This window comes from Bufo bufo, chromosome 2 (genome assembly GCF_905171765.1).
Source record: "Bufo bufo chromosome 2, aBufBuf1.1, whole genome shotgun sequence".
Classification (NCBI taxonomy): domain Eukaryota; kingdom Metazoa; phylum Chordata; class Amphibia; order Anura; family Bufonidae; genus Bufo; species Bufo bufo.
In genome coordinates, this window is record NC_053390.1 from 104,729,930 (window position 1) to 104,752,484 (window position 22,555).

At 46.3% G+C, this 22,555-nt stretch overlaps 1 protein-coding gene across 2 annotated transcripts in view; it reads right to left on the minus strand.

Annotated features, from left to right (window-relative positions):
• Window positions 1–19,046, minus strand: part of TENT2 (terminal nucleotidyltransferase 2) — a 58,425-nt gene extending 39,379 nt beyond the window's left edge. For both annotated transcript variants that reach the window (XM_040421379.1, XM_040421378.1), the window contains exons 1-3: window positions 18,761–19,046; window positions 15,625–15,741; window positions 1,906–2,149 (exon numbers count right to left, since the gene is read on the minus strand). In XM_040421379.1, coding sequence (XP_040277313.1) covers window positions 1,906–2,149; window positions 15,625–15,741; window positions 18,761–18,903 — 504 coding nt within the window. In that variant the 5' untranslated portion in view covers window positions 18,904–19,046. The remainder of the gene's footprint in view (window positions 1–1,905; window positions 2,150–15,624; window positions 15,742–18,760) is intronic.
• Window positions 19,047–22,555: the final 3,509 nt, after the last annotated feature.

Below are 22,555 nucleotides of genomic sequence, written 5' to 3' on the forward strand. Positions count from 1 at the left end.
TTTCGATACCAAAATTTTTATTCAGTTTCGATACTCGATACCATGCAAAAAAAATTAAACGTCAAAAAAAGCTGCATGCATTCGGCATTTTATGGAACGTCCGGCCCATAATCAAACAGTCCTATCCTATTTTTTGGGGGGACAAGGTGACAAAAAAAAAAAAAGGCGAATAGCGCGGTTTTTATTTTACGGCGTTCACCGCATATGAGATTTGTGCATAGTACACACAGCAGCAGGGAGCCGACTATGGCAGCCAGGGCTTCAGTAGAGTCCTGGTTGCCATGGTAACCCGATCGGAGCCCCAGGATTATCAGAAGCTGCCACTGCCGCCAATGAGGAGGAGGTGAGGGGACTCTGTGGCCACTGCCACCAATGATTTTAATACCGGGGGTGGGGGGGAGGGCGCACTGCGCTACCAATGATTTTAATACTGGGGGAGGAGAGGAGGGCGCACTGCGCCACCAATGCTAATTAACGTTTAATACAGCCGGCGGCAGAAACACATTGCTGGCACCCGACCTCTGACAGGGAATTGCGATCAGCAGCAGTTAACCCCTCAGGTGCGGAACCTGAGGGGTTAATTGGCGCAGATCGCAGCGCCCCGTCAGCGGTCGGGTTCCGGCAATGCATTTCTGCCGCCTGTATTTGTAATGTATTAAACGTTAGTTATCATTCGTGGCGCAGTGCGCCCTCCCCTCTTCCCCTCCCCTTCCTTCTCCCCGTGCTGCTTAAGGAACATGGCAGCGCTGAGAGTAGTGCGATGAATGTTCTCCGATACTGGGCTGTGCAGTAGCACAGCCTAGTATCGATAAAAGGCAAATCACTAAAGTATCGATTGGGTATCGAAAATTCAATACCCGAAACAACCCTAGTGACATTAGTTCAACACCTTTATTAATAATGGCATATTTTGAGCACTGAAATTAGAAAAAGCAATTGGCCTTATGAATACGTGCATGCCTCTGATGTGTTTGGAATTGTCTGTAATATGCAACTATTGGCAGCTGTATATTTATGTCACTAACCTGTGCCTTTTTTGTTACCTTTGATAAATGAGGCTAAAAGTACATTTACAGCTTAGGCTGCATTAGGGGAGAACAGAGAAAATAGAAATGCAGAGTCCGTCACATGATGGAATATGATGAAAACCATCCGATTCCTGTCATGTGACCTGGCATTTTACTGGAGAAAATAGTGCGGCATACTGCGCCATTTTGTACCGTAGTTTTGATGGAATCTGCACTGGAGCCTTAATCGTAGATTCCATCAAAGATACGGTACAAAATAGTGCAACAAGCCTCAGTATTTTCTCTAGTAAATTGCCTGGTCGCAAGACAGGAATCTGAGGGATGTGAACACAGCTTTACCAGTAAAATTACAATCAATATAGCCATAAAGGCTATGGCCACCTCCAGGGGGTGTTTTTACTCATTTTGGGCTAAAAATCATTTTTTTGGTGTTTTTTATTAAAGGGGTTGTCCGAGTGTTTAATAGTGACAACTAGGATGTAATTGATGGGGTTCTGACACCCACCACTGAGCAATTATTTGAAAAGGCTGTGGTGCTCACTGAATACTATTGTAATCTATGGGATTCTGACACGCTTCCTGAGAAGTTGTGCCTCGTGCAAGGCTTTTCAGGCAGTTAGCCATGACAGGCCTAGGAAGTTTCCCAAAGCCCCAGTCTGTAATGGCACCCGATCAGAGCCCCATAATTCTACCATGGGGAGTCCGATCGCAAGGCAGAAGGAGCCCTTTAGAATGTAGAGTAACTGAAGGAAACCCTAGTGAATAGAAATATGCAGATCAGAATTGAACCCAGGACAAGGTAATAGCACCCAAGCCATGTCATTCATAAAAAGCCCAAAAAGTATAATGGCAAACAAAAGCTTGCTCCCCGTTCTACCTTGTCATTAGCAACAGGCAAAGTGGTTTCTACTTCTTCAAACAACCAAGAGTCTCCTGAAGACGGAACACGACCATTTACATCAGGGATCTGAGGGGCCTGCCGCAATGGCATCCCTGAAAAGGAGTAATAGAGGTCATCGCTGAAAGGCACTGACTGCTGAAAGATAGAAGGTGGCTGTGGAGGGGACTGGAACCTCTGCCTCTTCAGATCATATTGATCAATTCCCTCGTCACTTCTCCTCCTGGATGAAAAAGCAAAAAGAAAAGAATTTAAAAAAAATGCAACTTTCTCCTCTATCGCAGCTTAAACCACCACCAGATGACGAGTATACAAAGGTGAGCCTACAACAGAGATAATATCATGGGTACCATGAATGTGAAGGGCACCACTTATATAGGCAATACAAGTTCAAGTGAGGAAGCAAACTGTTGGAGGCGCTTACCATAATAGTGATTCAATGTGCAGAAATTGTCTAAGTAAAAATGGTAATCTGGGCAAAAAAGAACCCAAATTCACTGTGCACATCTTGACACTGAACATATGAGAAATTTGACTACAATGTTATGTTTATATCAGCTCTATATTCCCCAAGTATAACTCCAATTCAGTTTTTCTCTCTAAATCTTAAAAGGGGTTACTCAGTAAATTATATTGATGACCTATCTCCAAGACAGGTCAACAATATCAGATTGGCAGGGTCAGACACCCAGAACCCCTGCTGATCAGGTATTAGAAGAGGCCTACGCTCCATGAGTACCTCGGCCATGTGATGTCGCCGTACATCGGTCACCTGGCTTAGGCGCAGCTCAGCTACATTGAAGTGAATAGGACTGATCTGCAGAGGAAGTTAATACAAGACACTTACTAATGTATTGTGATTGTCCATATTGCCTCCTTTGCTGGCTGGATTCGTTTTCCCATCACATTATACACTGCTCGTTTCCATGGTTACGACCACCCTGCAATCCATCAGTGGTGGTCGTGCATGCATACTATAGGAAAAAGTGCTGGCCTCTCTGGTGGCCGGGACCATGGGAGCGCACATAGGCTAGTCCCTTTTCCTATAGTGTGAAAGCATAGCGATTACTAATGAATTGCAGGGAGGTCGTAACCATGGAAACGAGCAGTGTATAATGTGATGGGAAAACGAATCCAGCCAGCAAAGGAGGCAATATGGACAATCACAATACATTAGTAAGTGTCTTGTATTAACTTCCTCTACATCATAAATGCTTTTTGCTGAAGTGAGACAACACCTTTAAAAGCAGCTGATCAGTGGATCTGAGGATAGGTCATCATTAGATTTACCAGGATAAACCCTTTAAGTCAGTGTTCCTCAACTCCAGTCCTCAGGGTCATGTTTTTAGGGTTTCCCTAGTATTGAGCAGGTGATATAATTAGTGTCAATGCCTTAGGCCTTACCACAGGTGTTCATTCTGTGGGATATTCTCAAATCCTGACTGGTAGGTGGGCCCTGAGGACTGGAGTTGGGGAACTCTGCTTTAAGTGCCGTCCTGCAATCTAATCTTCCACATGCTGGATCATTAATAGGAGGAAGCAAGTGGGGAGAACCCACAACCATAATCACAGAGCAGAGCCCCAGGAAATCATTTTGGGGGTGAGAGACTAACCATAACCCAAAACCACACAAGTTGTGCAGATGGAAAGGACTTCACCTTTAGATTCTAATTACAACACATTTAAAACAGAAGGAACATGACACATATACACTGCTAATGAAATGGGAGATGTATAGGACCGTCTGCTACATATCTTTAGGATTATGAAGTAGGCAGCAAATCTGATAAGGCATTTTAGTTACAACAGGAAAGCTATTAAAACATTTTAAAAACCAGCTAAACTTTCCTGGCACCACTGTTAGTTCACACACTGGCCCTTAACTCCTTAACCACCTCAGCCCCCAGTGCTTAAACACCCTTAACCTCTTAAGGACACGACGTACCGGTACGTCATGATGTCCTGGTACTTAAGGACACATGACGTACCGGTACGTCATGTGTTGTTCCGATCACTGCCGCCCGGCCGGCAGTGATCGGAACCCGGTGCCTGCTCAAATCATTGAGCAGGCACCTAGGCTAAATGCGCGGGGGGGTCCCGTGACCCCCCCATGTCGGCGATCGCGGCAAACCGCAGGTCAATTCAGACCTGCGGTTTGCTGCGATTTCTGCAGTTTCTGGTCCCCGCGGTCCCTGACCGCGGGGATCAGAAACTTGCTGTGCCTAAAAAAAGTTTTATTCACCCCCCCCTGCACCCCCGAATGATTTTTATGGTGGCGGGAGGTGCAGGGGGAGGGTTGCGGGCGGTGTGGGCGGTGCGGGAGGCGGGCGGTGCGGCAGGCGGGATCGCGATCCCCCGCCCGCCTCCCCTTGAAAATTCATTGGTGTTCAGTGGGGATACCAGGGTGCCAGCACATTGCTGGCACCCTGGTATAAACGGCTGACATCTGCGATGCGATGTCAGCCGTTTAACCCTTTCCATACAGCGGTCCGTACGGACCGCTGTATGTAAAAGGTTAACAGCGCAGGGAGCTCCCTCCCTCTCCCATCGGGGGGCTGCTGTGCCTTTGCAGCCCCCCGATGGAGAGGGAGAGAGCCCCCAGACAGCCCCCCGAGAGATCCCCTCCTTACCCTTCCCCGTCTGCGAAGTTCTGAGCAGACGGGGAAGGTTCCCATGGCAACAGGACGCCTCTCAGGCGTCCTGCTGTCCATGGTGCTGAACAGATCTGTGCTGAAAGGCATAGATCTGTTCAGTGTAAGTAAAATACAGTGCAGTACAATATATATTGTTCTGTACTGTATTATACAGACATCAGACCCACTGGATCTTCAAGAACCAAGTGGGTCTGGGTCAAAAAAAGTGAATAAAAGTGAAAAAAAAGTAAAAATCAAAAAACACATTTATCACTGATAAAAAATGAAAAAAATAAAATTCCCTACACATGTTTGGTATCGCCGCGTCCGTAACGACCTGATCTATAAAACGGTCATGTTACTTTACCCGAACGGTGAACACCATAAAAATAAAAAATAAAAAACTATGATGAAATTGAAATTTTGCCCACCTTACTTCCCAAAAAAGGTAATAAAAGTGATCAAAAAAGTCGCATGTACGCCAAAATTGTAACAATCAAACCGTCATCTCATCCCGCAAAAATCATACCCTACCCAAGATAATCGCCCAAAAACTGAAAATACTATGGCTCTTAGACTATGGAGACACTAAAACATCATTTTTTTTGTTTCAAAAATGAAATCATTGTGTAAAACTTACATAAATAAAAAAAAAGTATACATATTAGGTATCGCCGCGTCCGTATCGCCCGGCTCTATAAAAATATCACATGATCTAACCCCTCAGATGACCACCGTAAAAAAATAAAAATAAAAACGGTGTAAAAAAAGCCATTTTTTGTCATCTTACGTCACAAAAAGTGTAATAGCAAGCAATCAAAAAGTCATATGCACCCCAAAATAGATGCCAATCAAACCGTCATCTCATCCCGCAAAAAATGAGACCCTACTTAAGATAATCGCCCAAAAACTGAAAAAACTATGGCTCTTAGACTATGGAGACACTAAAACATTTTTTTGGTTTTAAAAATGAAATCATTGTGTAAAACTTACATAAATAAAAAAAATTGTATACATATTAGGTATCGCCGTGTCCGTGACAACCTGCTCTATAAAATTACCACATGATCTAACCTGTCAGATGAATGTTGTAAATAACAAAAAAAAAAACGGTGCCAAAAAAGCTATTTCTTGTTACCTTGCCGCACAAAAAGTGTAATATAGAGCAACCAAAAATCATATGTACCCTAAACTAGTACCAACAAAACTGCCACCCTATCCCGTAGTTTCTAAAATGGGGTCACTTTTTTGGAGTTTCTACTCTAGGGGTGCATCAGGGGGGCTTCAAATGGGACATGGTGTAAAAAAAAAACAGTCCAGCAAAACCTGCCTTCCAAAAACCGTATGGCATTCCTTTCCTTCTGCGCCCTGCCGTGTGCCCGTACAGCAGTTTACGACCACATATGGGGTGTTTCTGTAAACTACAGAATCAGGGCCATAAATATTGAGTTTGGTTTGGCTGTTAACCCTTGCTTTGTAACTGGAAAAAAAATATTAAAATGGAAAATCTGCCAAAAAAGTGAAATTTTGAAATTGTATCTCTATTTTCCATTAAATCTTGTGCAACACCTAAAGGGTTAACAAAGTTTGTAAAATCAGTTTTGAATACCTTGAGGGGTGTAGTTTCTTAGATGGGGTCACTTTTATGGAGTTTCTACTCTAGGGGTGCATCAGGGGGGCTTCAAATGGGACATGGTGCCAAAAAAACAGTCCAGCAAAATCAGCCCTCCAAAAACCAAACGGCGCACCTTTCACTCTACGCCCCGCTGTGTGGCCGTACAGTAGTTTACGGCCACATATTGGGTGTTTCTGTAAACAGCAGAGTCAGGGCAATAAAGATACAGTCTTGTTTGGCTGTTAACCCTTGCTTTGTTAGTGGAAAAAATGGGTTAAAATGGAAAATTAGGCAAAAAAATGAAATTCTCAAATTTCATCGCCATTTGCCAATAACTCTTGAGCAACACCTAAAGGGTTAACGACGTATGTAAAATCAGTTTTGAATACCTTGAGGGGTGTAGTTTCTTAGATGGGGTCACTTTTAGGGAGTTTCTCCTCTAGGGGTGCATCAGGGGGCTTCAAATGGGACATGGTGTAAATAAACCAGTCCATAAAAATCTGGCTTCCAAAAACCATACGGCACACCTTTCCCTCTACGCCCCGCTGTGTGGCCGTACAGTAGTTTACGGCCACATATTGGGTGTTTCTGTAAACGGCAGAGTCAGGGCAATAAAGATACAGTCTTGTTTGGCTGTTAACCCTTGGTTTGTTAGTGGAAAAAATGGGTTAAAATGAAAAATTAGACAAAAAAATGAAATTCTCAAATTTCCTCCCCATTTGCCAATAACTCTTGTGCAACACCTAAAGGGTTAACAACATATGCAAAATCAGTTTTGAATACCTTGAGGGGTGTAGTTTCTTAGATGGGGTCATTTTTGGGTGGTTTCTATAATGTAAGCCTCGCAAAGTGACTTGAGACCTGAACTGGTCCCTAAAAATTGAGTTTTTGTAAATTTCTGAAAAATTTCAAAATTTGCTTCTAAACTTCTAAGCCTTATAACATCCCCAAAAAATAAAATATCATTCCCAAAACAATTCAAACATGAAGTAGACATATGGGGAATGTAAAGTCATCACAATTTTTGGGGGTATTACTATGTATTACAGAAGTAGAGAAACTGAAACTTTGAAATTTGCTAATTTTTCCAAATTTTTGTTAAATTAGGTATTTTTTGGTGCAAAAAAAATTATTTTTTTTACTCCATTTTACCAGTGTCATGAAGTACAATATGTGACGAAAAAACAATCTCAGAACGGCCTGGATAAGTCAAAGCGCTTTAAAGTTATCAGCACTTAAAGGGACTCTGGTCAGATTTTCAAAAAATGGCCTGGTCCTAAGGTGTAAAAAGGCTGTGTCCTTAAGGGGTTAATGACCAGGCCACTTTTTACACTTCTGACCTACACTACTTTCACCGTTTATTGCTCGGTCATGCAACTTACCACCCAAATGAATTTTACCTCCTTTTCTTCTCACTAATAGAGCTTTCATTTGGTGGTATTTCATTGCTGCTGACATTTTTACTTTTTTGTTATTAATCGAAATTTAACTATTTTTTTGCAAATAAAATGACATTTTTCACTTTCAGTTGTAAAATTTTGCAAAAAAAACGAGATCCATATATAAATTTTGCTCTAACTTTATTGTTCTACATGTCTTTGATAAAAAAAAAAATGGTTTGGGTAAAAGTTATAGCATTTACAAACTATGGTACAAAAATGTGAATTTCCGCTTTTTGAAGCAGCTCTGACTTTCTGAGCACCTGTCATGTTTCCTGAGTATCGACAATGCCCAGACAGTAGAAACACCCCACAAATGACCCCATTTCGGAAAGTAGACACCCTAAGGTATTCGCTGATGGGCATAGTGAGTTCATAGAACTTTTTATTTTTTGTCACAAGTTAGCGGAAAATGATGATTTTTTTTTTTTCTCTTACAAAGTCTCATATTCCACTAACTTGTGACAAAAAATAAAAACTTCCATGAACTCACTATGCCCATCAGCGAATACCTTGGGGTGTCTTCTTTCCAAAATGGGGTCACTTGTGGGGTAGTTATACTGCCCTGGCATTCTAGGGGCCCAGATGTGTGGTAAGGAGTTTGAAATCAAATTCTGTAATAAATGGCCGGTGAAATCCGAAAGGTGCTCTTTGGAATGTGGGCCCCTTTGCCCACCTAGGCTGCAAAAAAGTGTCACACGTGGTATCGCCGTATTCAGGAGAAGTTGGGCAATGTGTTTTGGGGTGTCTTTTTACATATACCCATGCTGGGTGAAAGAAATATCTCAGGAAAAGACAACTTTTCCCATTTTTTTATACAAAGTTGGCATTTGACCAAGATATTTATCTCACCCAGCATGGGTATATGTAAAATGACACCCCAAAACACATTGCCCAACTTCTCCTGAATACGGCGATACCACATGTGTGACACTTTTTTGCAGCCTAGATGCGCAAAGGGGCCCACATTCATTTTAGGAGGGCATTTTTAGATATTTGGATCCCAGACTTCTTCTCACGCTTTAGGACCCCTAGAATGCCAGGGCAGTATAAATACCCCACATGTGACCCCATTTTGGAAAGAAGACACCCCAAGGTATTCAATGAGGGGCATGGCGAGTTCATAGAAATTTTTTTTTTTTGGCACAAGTTAGCAGAAATTGATATTTATTTATTTTTTCTCACAAAGTCTCCCTTTCCGCTAACTTGGGACAAAAATTTCAATCTTTCATGGACTCAATATGCCCCTCACGGAATACCTGGGGGTGTCTTCTTTCCGAAATGGGGTCACATGTGGGGTATTTATACTGCCCTGGCATTCTAGGGGCCCTAAAGCGTGAGAAGAAGTCTGGAATATAAATGTCTAAAAAAATTTTACGCATTTGGATTCTGTGAGGGGTATGGTGAGTTCATGTGAGATTTTATTTTTTGACACAAGTTAGTGGAATATGAGACTTTGTGAGAAAAAAAAAAAAAAATTTCCGCTAACTTGGGCCAAAAAAATGTCTGAATGGAGCCTTACAGGGGGGTGATCAATGACAGGGGGGTGATCAGGGAGTCTATATGGGGTGATCACCCCCCTATAAGGCTCCATTCAGATGTCCGTATGTGTTTTGCGGATCCGATCCATGTATCCGTGGATCCGATCCATGTATCCGTGGATCCGTAAAAATCATACGGACATCTGAATGCAGCCTGACAGGGGGGTGATCAATGACAGGGGGGGGGGTGATCAATGACAGGGGGGGGGGGGGTGATCAATGACAGGGGGGGGGGGGGTGATCAATGACAGGGGGGGGGTGGTGATCAATGACAGGGGGGGGGGTGATCAATGACAGGGGGGGGGGGGTGATCAATGACAGGGGGGGGGGGTGATCAATGACAGGGGGGGGGGGTGATCAATGACAGGGGGGGGGTGATCAATGACAGGGGGGGGGTGATCAATGACAGGGGGGGGGGTGATCAATGACAGGGGGGGGGTGATCAATGACAGGGGGGGGGGGATCAATGACAGGGGGGGGGTGATCAATGACAGGGGGGGGGTGATCAATGACAGGGGGGGGGTGATCAATGACAGGGGGGGGGTGATCAATGACAGGGGGGGGGTGATCAATGACAGGGGGGGGTGATCAATGACAGGGGGGGGGTGATCAATGACAGGGGGGGGGTGATCAATGACGGGGGGGGGTGATCAATGACAGGGGGGGGGTGATCAATGACAGGGGGGGGTGATCAATGACAGGGGGGGGGGATCAATGACGGGGGGGGGTGATCAATGACGGGGGGGGGGGGGGGTGATCAATGACGGGGGGGGGGGTGATCAGGGAGTCTATATGGGGTGATCACCCCCCCTGGAGACGCCTGTATGTGTTTTGCGGATCCGATCCATCTATCAGTGGATCCGTAAAAATCATGCGGACGTCTGAATGGAGCTTTACAGGGGTGTGATCAATGACAGGGGGGTAATCAATGACAGGGGGTGATGAGGGAGTCTATATGGGGTGATCACCACAGTCATTGATCACGCCCCTGTAAGGCTCCATTCAGACGTCCGTATGCGTTTTGCGGATCCGATCCATCTATCAGTGGATCCGTAAAAATCATGCGGACATCTAAATGGAGCTTTACAGGGGGGTGATCAATGACAGGGGCGTGATCAGGGAGTCTATATGGGGTGATCACCACAGTCATTGATCACGCCCCTGTAAGGCTCCATTCAGACGTCCGTATGCGTTTTGCGGATCCGATCCATCTATCAGTGGATCCGTAAAAATCATGCGGACATCTGAAAGAGCTTTACAGGGGTGTGATCAATGACAGGGGGGTAATCAATGACAGGGGTGTGATCAGGGAGTCTATATGGGGTGATCAGGGGTGATCAAGGGGTTAATAAGTGACAGGGGGGGTGTAGTGTAGTGGTGCTTGGTGCAACATATTACTGAGCTACCTGTGTCCTCTGGTGGTCGATCCAAACAAAGGGGACCACCAGAGGACCAGGTAGCAGGTATATTAGACGCTGTTATCAAAACAGCGTCTAATATACCTGTTAGGGGTTAAAAAAATCACATCTCCAGCCTGCCAGCGAACGATCGCCGCTGGCAGGCTGGAGATCCACTCTCTTACCTTCCGTTCCTGTGAACGAGCGCGCGTTCACAGGAAATCTCGCGTCTCGCGAGAGGACGCGCCGGCGCGTCCACCCAGAAGAGCAGGGCCGCCGCAAAGACGCAATCCTGCGTACGGCGGTCCTGAGAAGGTTAAAGAGGACCTTTCACTTGTAAAAACTATGTGAACTAAAAATGCTGCCATATAGAGCGGCGCCCGGGGATCTCACTGCACTTACTATTATCCCCGGGCGCCGCTCCGTTCTCCCGTTATGCCCTCCGGTACCTTTGCTCCTTAAGTTATAGTAGGCAGTGTCTTCCCTTGTCCTGTGGGCGTCTCCTTCTCCTAGGCTGCAGCGCTGGCCAATCGCAAAGCACAGCTAATAGCTAGGGAGAAAAAAACCTCCCAGGCTGTGAGCTGCGATTGGCCAGCGCTGCAGCCTAGGAGAAGGAGACGCCTACAGGACAAGGGAAGACACCGCCTACTATAACTTAAGGAGCAAAGGTACCGAAGGCCATAACGGGAGAACGGAGCGGCGCCCGGGGATAATAGTAAGTGCAGTGAGATCCTTGGGCGCCGCTCTACATGGCAGCATACTTAGTTCACAAAGTTTTTACAAGTGAAAGGTTCTGTTTAAGGACTCAGCCCTATTTCACCTTAAAGGGAACCTGTCACCGGGATTCTGTGTATAGAGCTGAGGACATGGGTTGCTAGATGGCCGCTAGCACATCTGTAATACCCAGTCCCCGTAGCTCTGTGTGCTTTTATTGTGTAAAAAAAACGATTTGATACATATGCAAATTAGCATAAAAAAGTCATATCTTACTTATGTGACCAGAGAAGAGTCATATTTTCAAGCTCTGACTCATCTCAGGTTAATTTGCATATGTATCAAATCTTTTTTTTTTTACACAATAAAAGCACACAGAGCTTTGGGGACTGGATATTGCGGATGTGCTAGCGGCCATCTAGCAACCCATGTCCTCAGTTCTATACCCAAAATCGACGTGACAGGTTCCCTTTAAGGACTTAACCATTTTTTGCAAATCTGACCAGTGTCACTTTAAGTGCTGATAACTTTAAAACGCTTTGACTTATCCAGGCCATTCTGAGAATGTTTTTTCGTCACATATTGTACTTCATGACAGTGGTAAAATGGAGTAAAAAATAATAATTATATTTTTAAAATACCAAATTTGCCAAAAATTTTGAAACATTTGCAAATTTCCAAGTTTCAATTTCTCTACTTCCATAATACATAGTAATACCTACAAAAATTATTACTTTACATTCCCCATATGTCTACTTCATGTTAGGATCATTTTGGGAATGACATTTTATTTTTGGGGGACGTTACAAGGCTTAGAAGTTTAGAAGTAAATGAGGCTTACATTCTAGAAACCACCCAAAAATGACCCCATTCTAGAAACTACACCCCTCAAGGTATTCAAAGTATACACCCCTGGTATAAGGTAAGCTGTATATCATAGATGTGGTATGAACAGAGGCTAAGAAAGCCAGGCTAGTTCAGCTGAAGATGAAAAATACCATCTTCTACTGTTACCTGATGCAAGAACTTTTTTTTTTTCTAAAAGCTATTTTGATTTAACAAGCAGCTGTACCAGCCCCATGGAGATCCCGATGTGCCTCACAACTGCATACTCCGAGGACACTCATCATCCAGGTGGTACACATGAGACACTCTATATGCGGCTTGTTTAGAGTGAAACATGCACCAAAGCCAGGACCACAAGTAATACTGCATTAAAAATGAAACTAAGAATCAAAAAATTAAGCATAGCCTACCGAAAAAAGTACTACATGCAGAAGATCCATTTTTAACTACTTGTGGACTACTGAACATTAACAACACCTGCAGAGACGTTCTAAAATTTCCAGCAGAGTCTGCATGGAAATTGTGAAGCTGCATGAGAGGGGAGCTAGCCATCAGAGACAGGCGGACTTCCAGCGGTTTATAAGAGCCATGAATATTGTTCAAGAAGTGACAATGCCACTTACTGCTGCAACTACTGAGGTTACTTTCACACCAGCGTTTTTATTGGATCCGGCAGGGATCAGCAAAAACACTTCCGTTACTGATAATACAACCATCTGCGTCCGTTATGAACTGATCCGGTTGTATTATCTTTAACATGGCCAAGACGGATCCGTCATGAACTCCATTGAAAGTCAGTGGGGGATGGATCAGTTTTGTATTGTGTCAGAGAAAACTGATCCGTCCCCATTGACTTGCATTGGGGGTTATGACGGATCCATCTTGCTCCGCATCCCAGGACGGAAAGAAAACCGCAGCATGCTCTTTGGTATGGGAATGCAACCAAACGGAATGGAATGCATTTTGGAGCGCTCCGTTCTGTTCAGTTACATTTTGTCCCCACTGACAATGAATGGGGACACAAAGGAAGCGTTTTTCTCCGGTATTAAGACCCTATGATGGATCTCAATACCGGAAAATATTAACGTTAGTGTGAAAGTAGCCTAAGGCTCCATTCACACGTCCGTAAGTGTTTTGCAGATCCGCAAAACACGGACACCTGCAATGAGCGATCCGCAATTTGCGGACCACACATCACAGACACTATAATAGAAAATGCCTTTTATGGTCCGCAATTGCGGACAAGAATAGGACGTTCCATTTTTTTCAGGAACGAAATTGCGGATACCAAAAAAACTGATCCCAAAAAATAGGATGCAGATCCCAAAAATGTGGATTCGCATCCGTTCCAGCCCCATTGACAGTGAATTGGTCCGCAAATTGCGGAATGAATGCGGACCCAAATTACGGACGTGTAAATGGACCCTAAGTCTTAGTAGGTCAGTCAGACCTTAGTAAGTCTGGTCAGCGCAGCAGCCTTTGTAAGAAGGCTGCATATCGCCTGTAACTGGGGTTAATACTTTAGTCCCAGATACAGGGAAAATCAATTATAAAAATACATTAATGTAATGTGAAAAGGGAGCTTACAAGGGAAACAATGTATCCAAAATGTAAACAAATACAAAATAAATAACAAAAAAGTAAATAAGTATACAAAAAATATAATAATAATGAAAGCTTCCACTTAGGGTACTTTCACATTTGCATCAGAGGATTCTGGCAATCCGGACGGCATTTGTCAGACGCATCCGGATTCGGATCTGACAAATGCATTGAAATACCGGATCCATCTCTCCGGTGTCATCAGGAAAAACTGATCAGGTATTTATTTTTTTTCTTTCACAGATTTAAAGGTCTGCGCATGCGTGGACCGGAAGAACAGATCCGTCTATGCGGCAATTTTAATGCCGGATCCGGCACTAATACATTTCTATGGAAATGAATGCCAGATCCGGCATTCCGACAAGTGTTCAGGATTTTTGGCCGGAGATAAAAATGCAGCATGCTGCGGTATTTTCTCCGGCCAAAAAACATAAGAGGAACTGAACTGACGCATCCTGAACGGATTGCTCTCCATTCAGAATGCAATAGGATAAAACTGATCAGTTCTTTTCCGGTATTGAGCCCCTAGGACGGAACTCAATACCGGAAAAGAAAAACGCTAGTGGGAAAGTACCCTAACACAAACTACAGCTATAGCCCTGCCCCCTGATGACCCAAAACTATACATCCCCCATGTAAAAACGAAAGTAACGGAAAGGGAACACAACTAAAATACGTACTTAGGGTCCATTCAGACGTCCGTGTGTGTGGATCCGCAAAACACGGACATCGCCGGCACTTAATAGAAAATGCCTATTCTTGTCTGCAATTGCGGACAAGAATAGGACATGTTCTATATTTTTCGGGATTGGAATTGCGGACCCGGAAGTGCGGATACGCAATTCCGGATCCGGGCAGCACATCGTGCTGCCCCATAGAAAAGAATGGGTCCGCAATTCCATTCCGCAAAATGCGGAACAAAATTGCGGACGTGTGAATGGACCCTTAAAAGGGTTTGTCCAGGTTCAGAGCTGAACCCGGACATATCCCGTTTCACCCCTCTCATATTTCATGCTCTGAAGGGCTTTTTCATTAGATCCAGTGACGTCACCGGCACTAATAGGTGGGCTTTAGCGCTGCCCTAGCCTGTAAAACAGCCTAGAGCAGCAGTAAAGCCCGCCCATTAGTGCTGGTGACGTCACCAGGAACACTGCTGGGTGGAATGTAAACAAAACAGCACAGGGCAAGGGAGAGCATCGGAGCATGAGAAGCTACATGGCGACATGTGTTGCAAACCAATGCAGCTACACCGTGACACGTGTCAAGCGATTTCATGACGGTGAAAAGTTGTTTTGGTAATGATAGCCATTGGTGTCACAGTATGTTACAGGTCACAGTGCGACACCACTGACTATCATTACAAAAATGTCGGGCGACACATGTTGCTGTGTAGCCCCAGCCGTAGAGACCACACTGTGGCAACACCCAGAGGACTACCCACTGACAGGGTCTATATCAGCGGGCTGGTATTTTATATTTTATGCTGCATCTGCAAATATGCACAGGGTCATTTTCCATTTTCATCTTGGTCTTGTTGGTGATTTTTGGATACGTAATAGATGTCTACAGTTAAGAGAATATATAGGGAAACATTAGCAGTGCTGTGACCTGAAAGATGATAATTCTAATGATAACCTGAACAAGCTCCACCAGTTTGAAAGGCATCTATTCTTATGAACACCTGAAATATAGAGTGATTTAGGGATGGCGTCACCCTGCGTCTATGGTCGCATTCTGTCCTGGGGGCCGACTGCAGTTATGTTACATATTAGCAGGTCACCATCTGTGTTATATTTGAATGGCATACAGACAGGACAACTGATGGACCTACGTGGTCAGGCAGATGTCTCACTACCTGCATGACACAGTACAAAAATGGAAGACAAACAGGTGACAATTGACCGTACTCACTTCCTGTTCTGGAACTGGGAAGGCGAGGATCCCGGACTGACTAAGGGGGTACGATTCCCATAAGACCATGGCTGCGAGGGCATCGACGGGACATTCCCACTCAGCATCCTAGAGAGGCTAAAGAGATCACGTTATGAAATATTTCACAGTCAACGTACACAGACGACGTATATAACGGACGCTCCCTTGTAACCAGTCAGCTGACTGAAAAAGAGAAAACTCTTATGTGGATTAAAGGGTTGGACATGAAGACAACCCCTGTCTAAATGCCCCATTAGGACACTTGGAAGAGGGTCCCAGCTCAGGACCGCTTCTATGGGCGCGATCTGTCTGAGTAATTCTATTTAGGAGATTACTGGGAGCTGCCTCTTAAAGGGCCTGTCCACCCTTGCAACCATCTAAATTAAGAACTTTAGAAACAGACTTAAAAGGATGGTCTAACTTCAGCAAGTGACATTTATCATGTAGAGAAAGTTAAAGGGGTTGTCCAGGTTCAGAGCTGAACCCGGACATACCCATAATTTCACCCAGGCAGCCCCCGTGATGTTGGCATCAGAGCAGGTCATGCTCCGATGCGCTCCCTTGTCCTGCGCTGGATCGCTCAGGGCAAGGGCTCTTTTATTCACAATAACACACTGCCGGGCGGAGGCTTCTGCCCAGCAGTGTGTTCGGTGACGTCACCGGATGTGATGGGCGGGCTTTAGAGCTGCCATAGCCGTTTTACAGGCTAGCAGAAGTAAAACGTCCCACGGCGCAAAAAAACGTCCACATGTCACCAGGATCAGGAGTACAGTATTTTATTGCAGCAATACAACGCATTTCGGGGAATCACTCCCCTTCATCAGGTGCAAAGGGCTGCACATCAGGGGGCACAAAGGGCTGTACCAGATGAAGGGGAGTGATTCCCCGAAACGCGTTGTATTGCTGCAATAAAATACTGTACTCCTGATCCTGGTGACCTGTGGACGTTTTTTGCGCCGTGGGACGTTTTACTTCTGCAAACTACTTACCTTCTTGGGGTTTTCAGGTTCCTTCTGATGAGCATACATTAGAGTTGTGCCTAACATTAGCACAACCCTACAAGGTGAGCCTTGCAATGTATTCTCCCACTCTCTGGTTCTCGCAGAATTACCCTATGGTGCGCACATCTGTTTAATTACAGTACAAACCAAGCCTGCTTACCGTTTTACAGGCTAGAGCAGCGCTAAAGCCCGCCCATCTGTGCCGGTGACGTCACCAGGCTCACTGCTGGACGGAAGCCTCCGCCTGGCAGCCCTAAGGAGAGCCCAGTTTGTCACCGGAACTTCAGAAAATGCCTTTGCCCTGCGCGAACCAGCGCAAGGCAAAGGAGAGCATCGGAGCATGAACTGCTCTGATGCTCAAGTCAGGGGGCTGCCGGGGTGAAAATGGGGATATGTCCGTGTTCAGCTCTGAACCCAGACAACCTCTTTAATACAAGGCTCTTACTAATGTATTGTGAATGTCCAGATTGCCTTCTTTGCTGGCTGGATTCATGTTTCCATCACATTATACACTGCTCGTTTCCATGGTTACGACCACCATACAATCCAGCAGTGGTGGTCGTGCTTGTACACTATAAGGCCGAATGCACAAGGCCGTGAGCGGTCCGTGGTATCCCGGCCTGGCATCCTGCTGAGAGCAGGAGCGCACGGCGTCATTGGTTGCTATGATGCCGTGCGCTTCATGCCGCCGCTGCACTACAGTAATACACTCGTATGATCTATACTTTTTCCTATAGTGGGCAAGCACAACTACCTCTGATGGATTACAGGGTGGTCGTAACCATGGAAACGAGCAGTATATAATGTGATGGAAAAATGAATCAAGCCAGTAAAGGAGGCAATATGGGTAATCACAATACATTAGTAAGTGCCTTGTATTAACTTTCTCTGCATAATAAATGTCGTTTGCTTAAGTGAGACATCCTCTTTAAAGGGGTTGTCCAAATTCAAGAGGTAATGGGATAACTCAGGGGATCAACCTGTAATAAAGAACAGATAATTGACAGATCCCATGCTGTTGCTCCAGTTCTGATGGCAGGGCTCTTATTGTAGCTGCTGCAGTGACATCATGTGACTGCTGCAGCCAATCACTGACCTCTTCAGTGCACCTCACTAGTGATGATGTGATGTCACTGCAGAGCCCTGTCATCCGAACCAGAGAGGCGGCGTATCACAGGTCTATTCCCTAGATTGTACGTTTTCCTCTTAAAACCGGACAACTGCTCTAAATAAAAGTCTGAGATTGTTTTGTCGATACCCAAACTGCGGCCCTCCAGTTGTTGCAGAACCACAACTCCCAGCATGCCCAGGCAGCCTACAGCAGGGATGCCCAACCCGCGGGCCTGCAGCTATTTCAAAACTACATCTCCCAGCATGCCGGGACAGGCTACACCTATCAGGGCATGTTGGGCGTTGTAGTTTTGAAACAGCTGGAGGGCGGCAGGTGGGGCATCCCTGGTTGTGTCTGGTCCTTCTGTCCGCTACTGCACGCGATTACAGGATCAGACCACACAGGGCAGGTTTGATAGGAGTAGTTATAGAGACACAGAGGTCGTCTACTACAGCCATAGTAGAGGCAGAGGAATGGATGCAAATGTGACCACAGCTCTGTCCATTCATTGAGGTCAGTGATTGGCTGCAGCAGTCACATGACCATACATTATACAGTCATTCCTTGTTATGGAGAAGACTGTCGGGGACCACCCAAACACTGGTGCTGCGGGGGATATCACTGGGGACTAGTGTCCGAAACATCCTTTCTGTCAGATTTTTCCATTCCGTGACCTGGGAAAGCTGGGTGATCATCCCTTTGGCAGCCATATTAGTTATTACCCAACTTTCCAATTTGATGGACCCACAAACTGACCTAAACTGCTAATTATTCACAGTTTTTAGCCTAAATGACAGCAGCTGGAGCACAGATAACGATGGGCGCCCTAGTAGGGCCACCTCAGCTCCAGCCAGGCAGGGGGCTTCCATTATATGCACAGACCCAATGAGTCCCATGGACTGGTCACCCCTCAGAATGGGGCCCCACCCGGTCCTAATATGTGAGAATGGGTGCCCCCTGGCCTCCCCCACCACAGCGCCCCCTGCCCCCCCGGCGGACTCACTTGGCATTTTTCTGGTAGGTGAGGTGGGCGTGCAGCAGCTCGGGGGGCACAGCCAGCGGCACTGTGCTGAGGAGCTCCCCGGAGTGACGCTGTATGGAGGAGGGGTGCGGACTGCGGCCCACACTGGGGGAGTTAGGGAACATGCTCCTCCCGGCTGGGGCCGCACATTAGTCTGGGGGCTTTCAGGCCGTAACCCCGGGGAGAAGCGATAAACACCAAGCGGCAGCTAATACTACGACTTTCTACACCAGCACCGGAGGAAATGGCGGCCACCAGGAAGAGAGAGAGATGGGGGCGGTCTGTCAGGGAGGAGCGCGGCGGCATGGGAACCAAAACATATCACGTGCTTACTGCCCGTCAATCAAGAGCTGCCGCCTGCTGTCCGGGCGTGTGCAGCGCCCCCTGCTGTCCGAGCGTGTGCAGCGCCCCCTGCTGTCCGAGCGTGTGCAGCGCCCCCTGCTGTCCGAGCGTGTGCAGCGCCCCCTGCTGTCCGAGCGTGTGCAGCGCCCCCTGCTGTCCGGGCGTGTGCAGCGCCCCCTGCTGTCCGAGCGTGTGCAGCGCCCCCTGTTGTCCGAGCGTGTGCAGCGCCCCCTGCTGTGCAGGAGCCGCCTGGTCCTACAGCATGTTACTTTCTGTATCCCCTCAATTCACCAGGATTCTTTATTTATTTCATTGTCACATCTCCAGAACTTTGTATTTTTCTGTGGACAGAGCGTTTTAGGCGACTTTCACACTCACGTTTTGACTTTCAGGGCTGTGGAGTCGGTAGATGAATGCTCCGACTCAGACTCCTCTGTATTTAATATGCGAATGTATTTTATACATTCCATGAAGGAAAGAAAGGCAACATACATGTCATTACCACAGAACTACTGGCGAGGAGCCAACAGTCTTCTGTATTGAACAGTTTAAGGCTACTTTCACACTTACGGCAGGACGGATCCCACATGCTGTTCACCATGTCGGATCCGTCCTGCGGCTATTTCGCCGTGCCCCCGCTCCGTCCCCATTGACTATAATGGGGACGGGGGCGGAGCTCCAGCGCAGCACGGCGGTGCACGGCTTAAGGTCGCCGGACTAAAATTACTGCATGTCAGGTTTTTTAGTCCAGCGGCTTTAGCAGTGCTGCGCCGGAGCTCCGCCCCCGTCCCCATTATAGTCAATGGGGACGGAGCGGGGGCACGGCGAAATAGCCGCAGGACGGATCCGACATGGTGAACAGCATGTCGGATCCGTCCTGCCGCAAGTGTAAAACTAGCCTAAGGCTACTTTCACACTTGCGTTCAGGGCGGATCCGTCTGGTGTCTGCACAGACGGATCCGCACCTATAATGCAAACGATGGTATCCCTTCAGAACGGATCCGTCTGCATTATAGTTCAGAAAAAGTCTAAGTCTAATTGTTAGTCAGACGGATCCGTCCAGACTTTGCATTCAAAGTCAATGGGGGACGGATCCGTTTAAAATTGCCCCATATTGTGTCAACGTCAAACAGATCCGTCCCCATTGACTTACATTGTAAGTCTGGACGGATCCGTTTGCCTCCGCACGGCCAGGCGGACACCAAAACGCTGCAAGCTGCGTTCAGGTGTCCGCCTGCTGAGCAGAACGGAGGCTGAACGGTGCCAAACTGATGCATTCTGAGCGGATCCGCATCCACTTAGAATGCATTGGGGCAGTACGGATCCGTTCGGGGCCGCTTGTGAGAGCCTTCAAACGGAGCTCACAAGCGGAGCCCCTACGCTAGTGTGAAAGTAGCCTGAGCAAAAGACAAACACAATGAAAACAAAGTTTTATTTATTTATTTATCCCGTGGCTGGATAGCAGCAGAAGAAACCTCAGGAACAGGAACTTCACCAGTTCACAAATGGTGCCGCTGCTGCTGCCTTCTCCTTTGTGTGCGGATCTTCTGCTGAAGATAGGGCAGTGGGGGGATCCAGGAAGGGGCATTTATTGTAAAACGTGATTTTCCTAGTAGAATCTCATAGTCATGTTTAAAGTTTAAGCTAACAATCTGAGTTTACAAGTTTTTATAGCCTTAGGCCTTGTTCACATCAGCGTTCAGCCTTTCCGTTCTCCTGTTCCGTTATAGGAGCAGGAAAACGGAAAGGACGGATTTGGCACATAATGGAGCCTACGGACCTCATAGACCCCCATAGACTATAATGGGGTCCGTTAGGTTTCCGCTCAGAAGATGATTTTGGAGCGGAGACAAAAGTCCTGCACGCACAACTTTTGTCTCCGCTCCAAAATCATCTTCTGAGCGGAAACATAACGGACCCCATTATAGTCTATGGGGTCCGTAGGCTCCGTTCGGCTCAGTTATGTGCCAAATTCGTTCTTTCCGTTTTCCTGCTCCTATAACGGAACAGGAAAACGCAAAGGCTGAACGCTGATGTGAAAGCCTATTTTTTTGTACTGAAAAAATAACAGATAGTTGGAGGGTTTGAGTCAGCACCGATGCAGCGATACATATTATGTGGAGGGAGGTACTTAACTTTTTTTTTTGTTAAAAAAATTTAAATAAAGACATTTTGTAAGGAAATAACTGGATTTTTAATTAACCCTTCTTTGAATTTATTTTTTGTGCATTTTTTAGTCCCACAAGGGGACTTGCACTGGTGATATGTATATACTGTATGTATTTTGCCTGTCATTTAGACTCCCTAAAAATTATAGACCCTGGACCAACCCCCCATTGTCTATACAGATCTCCTAAGACCTCATATTAGGTCCATTAAAAATGACAGATCACATGACAATCCTCCTTTGTATGTAAAGGTGCTCGTACACGGGGGATAGTTGTACCTCCCAGCTCCCCCCATACAAATGCATGTGATTATTGCAGAGAGGGGGATAAGCCTCTCCTAGACTCCCCGCAGTTCATGTCCCACAGGAGCAACTGATTGAGCATGTCAACGCTTGTCCCAGATAATCTGCCCAGCTAAAGGTGCAGCAGATCACCCAAAACGCTCCTTCATCAGGTGTAATAATCTGAGGAGCGGAGACCGCAATCATCGTTCCCGGGCAGTAGATTGTGCGTTCTAAACAGCGATCTGCTGCCCAGGAACCATGCCCAGGGATGAGCGATAGCAGCTCGTCCTCATACTGTGGAGGAGATCACTGCATGGAAATGCAGAGCTTTACCCCCACTTAAAGAGGACCTTTCATTGGTTTGTAGTAAGTGAGATAAATATCTCCCGCTGTGCTGCCACCCTGCCTGTTTTTTTTTAAATTTTGCGCTCAGTATGCTAATACTGAACATCGGAGCAATGGGGAGGAGACACAGTCTTTCTCTGTGGGTGTCTCCTTCTCCCCTGGCTGTAGCGTTGTCCAATCACAGCGCAGAGTGTCACAGCCAGGGAGAAGGAGGCGCCCACAGAGAAAGACTGCATCTCCTCCCCACTGCTCCGATAGCATACTGAGTGCGAAATTTGCGGGCGGCCATATCGGGGCGCAGGAGCGATATTTTAAAAAACCTGGCAGGGTGGCAGCACAGCGGGGGGTACCCCACAGGTACAGATATTTATCTCGCTTACTACAAACCAATGAAAGGTCCTCTTTAACAAGCAGCTGACTGTGGTGAAGGAACGCTTCCTTCCTGACAGTCGACTGCTCCTCGGATAGTCTAACTGTTCCTTAAGGCCGAGTTCACATCAGCGTTCAGCCTTTCCGTTCTCCTGCTTCGTTATAGGAGCAGGAGAACGGAAAGGACGGATTCGGCTCATAACTGAGCCGAACGGAGCCTACAGACCCCATAGACTATAATGGGGTCCGTTAGGTTTCCGCTCAGAAGA